This window comes from Apium graveolens, chromosome 11, assembly GCF_009905375.1.
Source record: "Apium graveolens cultivar Ventura chromosome 11, ASM990537v1, whole genome shotgun sequence".
In the NCBI taxonomy this organism is placed as follows: domain Eukaryota; kingdom Viridiplantae; phylum Streptophyta; class Magnoliopsida; order Apiales; family Apiaceae; genus Apium; species Apium graveolens.
In genome coordinates this window covers 197,722,524-197,726,791 of record NC_133657.1, presented here as the reverse complement: position 1 = coordinate 197,726,791, position 4,268 = coordinate 197,722,524, and the positions used below count along the sequence as shown (strand labels likewise).

The window sequence follows — 4,268 nt, the reverse complement described above, 5'->3', positions numbered from 1 at the left end:
GCTGTGGGAAAGCAATTGGGGAATTTTTTTGGGAAATTCATAATGTATGATCCGAGTAATAGTGCTAGCATATGGAGAAAGTATATGCGCATTAAAATTAAGGTGGGTGTGAGATTGCCATTGAAGAAACGGAAGAAAATCTGTAAACGTGATAGAACAGAGTGTGTTGTAAGTTGCAAGTATGAAAAACTAGGGGATTTATGCTTTTTATGTGGTTTATTGTCACACACAGAACGGTTTTGTAAGAAGAAACAAGATGAAAGTTCATCAGCTGAAGTAAGAGGATGGGGCAGTTGGCTCAGGGCACCACCACGAAGAGGGGTGGTGCAGAACCGTAGCAAATGGCTCAGAGATGAAGGATCAGCTAGATTGGGAGGTAATTTCGGAAAGGATAAAGATCAGGGAATTCAAAATTCGACAGGTGCTAATTCAGGGGGTTTGAGTGCGCAAAAAAGGAATGTTGTTATGACGGATGCGTCTTTGGCGGGATTGGATAACTTTGGAGATATATCCGGTCCTCAAGCGGAGGGAAACAAGTTTTTAATTTTAAATAATGGGCTGAATTCGGGTGAACTAGACGGGCTGATGATTGAGGATAGGAAAAGACAGAGAACTGGGCTCAACGACAATATGGACCTGGACAAAAATATTTACAACACCAACCATGATTCTGGGCTTTCTTATAGGGATTGCACTGAATCTTCTGAGACTGTTTTGGCTAAGCTTTCACAGCAAGCTAGCCAACCCAAATGAATTTCCTAAGTTAGAACTGTAGGGGCCTTGGGAAAGCCCGTACAGTTCGTGTACTAAGCGATCTCATAAGAGATTGCAAACCCGAGGTGCTGTTTTTAATGGAGACTATATCTGTAGCTAGAAGGATTGAAGAACTGCGAATAAAGTTGGGTTTTTCAAATTGCTTTTCTGTAGACCGTATTGGTAGAAGTGGAGGTTTAGCAGTTTTTTGGAAAAGGAGTGCAGAGTGTTCAATTGTTGGTTACTCACAAAATCATGTCGATTTAGTGTTTACAGAGAATAATATCCAAAAGTGGAGGCTTTCCTGTTTTTATGGATTTCTGGAAAGAGCTAGGAGAAGACAGTCTTGGGAATTAATATGTAATCTAGCTCAACTGTCGAATCTCCCCTGGTGCATAGTAGGGGATTTTAATGATCTATTATATGCAACGGATAAAAAAGGTATTCACCCTCACCCTGAATATCTAATGAGAGGCTTTCAGAATGCGATTGATAGTAGCTCTCTTGCGGAACTAGATCTTAATGGAGGAAGTTACACTTGGGAGAAGAGCAGAGGCACGAGAGAGTGGGTGCATGAGCGTTTAGATAGAGCATTTGCAAATATGGGTTGGTGGACCTTATTCCCCCTGTGCAAACTCAAGGTGATCACTACAACTGTGTCTGATCATGATGCAATATTCTTGGAATTGCTAAGTTTGGAAGTACCTAAAAGAGTCTTTAGATTCAAGTTTGAAAACACGTGACTCAAGGAATCCATATTTGTGGAAGAGGTTAAACAATGCTGGGAGAATCTGCCTGCTTCTCATTTAGTCATTAAACTGATGTCAGTATCGAGCTATATGGAGAAGTGGGGGCGGGACTTTTTTAACAAATTCAAACAGAAAGTTAGAAATCAGAAGGCTCTCATGGATTCTCTACGAGATAAATCAGATGAGTGTAGTGTGAAGGAGTTTGTGGAAGCTAGGGATCGTTTAAATGAAATTTTGTTACACGAAGAGGTGTATTGGAAGCAGCGTGCTAAGTCGTTCTGGCTTCAAGAAGGCGATGAAAATACTAAATTTTTTCATTCTACTGCGACTACAAGAAAGAAAAAGAGTAGAATTAATTTTTTGGTGACAGAGGAGGGGACCAGAGTTGATGATGTTGAGGGGATGGGTATGTTGATAAAAGAGTACTTTCAGTCTGTGTTTGCTGGACCTGGGGGGATTGCTAATACAAGAAGTACGAGTAATAGGGTAGTGTCATATGATCAAAATAGAGACCTAATAGCTGATATAACTTATGAGGAATTTAGTTTGGCTGTGAGTCAGATGCACCCTGACAAAACTGCAGGACCGGACGGATTAAACCCAGCATTTTATCAGCATTTTTGGAAGTTATTGGGTAAAGAGGTGTTCGAGAGTTGTCGAGATTGGCTGCAAGGTACATCTTTCCCAGCTGACTTAAATCATACGAATATTATTTTGATTCCCAAAAAAGAAAATGAATGTGTACTAAAAGATTTCCGCCCAATAGCCCTGTGTAACGTCTTATATAAAATCATTGCGAAAGTCCTTGCTAATAGATTGAAGAAAATCTTACCTCAAATTATCTCTGAGAAACAATCCGCTTTTGTGCCTGGTAGATGTATTTCAGACAATGTTATTGTGGCTTTTGAAATTATTCATCATATGAGAGGGGAGAAAAGGGGTGAGGAGGGTAATGTAGCTTTGAAGTTGGATATATCCAAAGCCTATGATAGAGTAAACTGGGATTACTTGAGGAAGCGGATGCAGGATATGGGCTTTTGTACGACATGGATTAATTGGATGATGAAATGTGTGACAACAGTATCTTATGATGTGTGTTTCAATGGTGAAACGGTGGGTCCAATTTGTTCTAAACGAGGTCTACGTCAAGGGGATCCGATGTCCTCCTATCTGTTTCTCTTTTGTGCAGATAGGCTGTCGAATCTTTTGGACAATGCAGCTGCAGAAGGTAGGATTCAGGGCTACAAAATCAGTATTGGGGCTCCAGAGGTTACCCATTTATTTTTTTCTGATGACATCTTCCTTTTCTTTAAAGCATCGAACGAAGAAGCTCAGCATATAAAATTAATTCTGAATGCTTATGAGAATAGTTCAGGACAGGCAGTCAACTACTCTAAATCAGGCATTTTCTTCAGTTCTAATGTCAGAACGGACAAGCAAAGGGAGATCTCTGAAATACTGGGAGTTCATGGAGATATAACCAAGAGTAACTACTTGGGGCTCCCGTCACTAGTTGGGAGATCGAAAAAGAGAGTATTTGGTTTTATAAAAGAAAAAGTTTGCAAATGTATTGATAGTTGGAGATCAAAACTAATATCGAGAGCTTGTAAGTATATTTTAATTCGAAACGTGGCCCAAGCTATTCCGTCTTACAGTATGACTTGTTTTCTGCTACCTAAAAGCCTAATCGACGAGATTGAAAAAATGTTTAATGCATTTTGGTGGAAGTCTGGTTCGACAAGAGGTAGAGGGATAATATGGCACAAATGGGATGCTATGGCTTTGCCAAAATGTAAAGGCGGGATGGGTTTCCGGAATTTATATGGCTTCAATATAGCCTTGTTAGGCAAGCATATTTGGAGATGTATCCAGTGTCCTGAACTTTTAGTATCCAGAATCTTAAAATCCAGATACTTCCTTCATGAAAGTATTTTGGCAGCAAAAAGGGGTTCAAAGACAAGTTGTATCTAGACAGGGATATGGCAAGCGAAAAAACATCTGTCCCAAGGGTTTCGCTGGGTGTTAGGTGATGGAAACGACATAGTAGCAAGTAAAGATGCATGGCTGGCTCGTAAAATAAATTTCAAGGTTGACAATTTGCCATTGTACGAAGGAAGGAATGAGAAAGCTATGATGTATTTCTATCCAGGTACTAAAATCTGGAATCCTGAGATGATCCACAGAAGTTTCAGTAGAGATGATGCTTTAGCTATTCTGGCAAACGACAGTGCCTCAACGTCAAGTTGAAGATCGAATAGTCTGGTCCAAGTTAATTGATGGTCATTATAATGTGAAGACTGGTTACCGTCTGCGTCATGATCTATACGCTGGTATTTCAAGATGTGTTCCATCAGGAGGATGGAGTAGGATCTGGAGATTGGCAATACCTCAAAAGACAAAAATCTTTAAATGGCGTTTTTGTCGAGAAAATGTTCCAGTTCGAAGTAATTTGAGAAGCAAAGGTGTCAACACGCCCATAATGTGTCCAATGTGCAGTGCAGATGTTGAGCACCTTCTTCATTTGTTCTTTGAGTGTCCGTATGCTAATAGTTGTTGGCAAACAGTGGGCCTGAGTTATGATATGAGGAAGATTACTTCAGCACCGGAATGGTTACTTCAAAAATTAGAAACAGAAAAACATGATGAGGTTGTAAAAGTGTGCATCACTCTAGGGGGAATTTGGTATTGGCGTAACTGCAAGGTGTGGAAAGATAAATACCTGAATTCGTCTATAGCAATGGCAAATTGTTTCAAGGAGTTCAAAGA

General features: G+C 40.0%; 1 protein-coding gene across 1 annotated transcript; it reads left to right on the top strand.

The window, feature by feature from the left end:
- The first annotated feature begins 851 nt into the window (after positions 1–851).
- Positions 852–1,496, top strand: LOC141696447 (uncharacterized). Its single transcript, XM_074500588.1, has one exon. It carries the CDS (start codon positions 852–854, stop codon positions 1,494–1,496), a length of 645 nt encoding a protein of 214 aa, XP_074356689.1.
- The last annotated feature ends 2,772 nt before the right edge of the window (positions 1,497–4,268 follow it).

Coding starts and splice junctions, on each gene's coding strand:
- LOC141696447 (XM_074500588.1), top strand. CDS start 852: ATGGAGACTATATCTGTAGCTAGAAGGATTGAAGAACTGCGAATAAAG.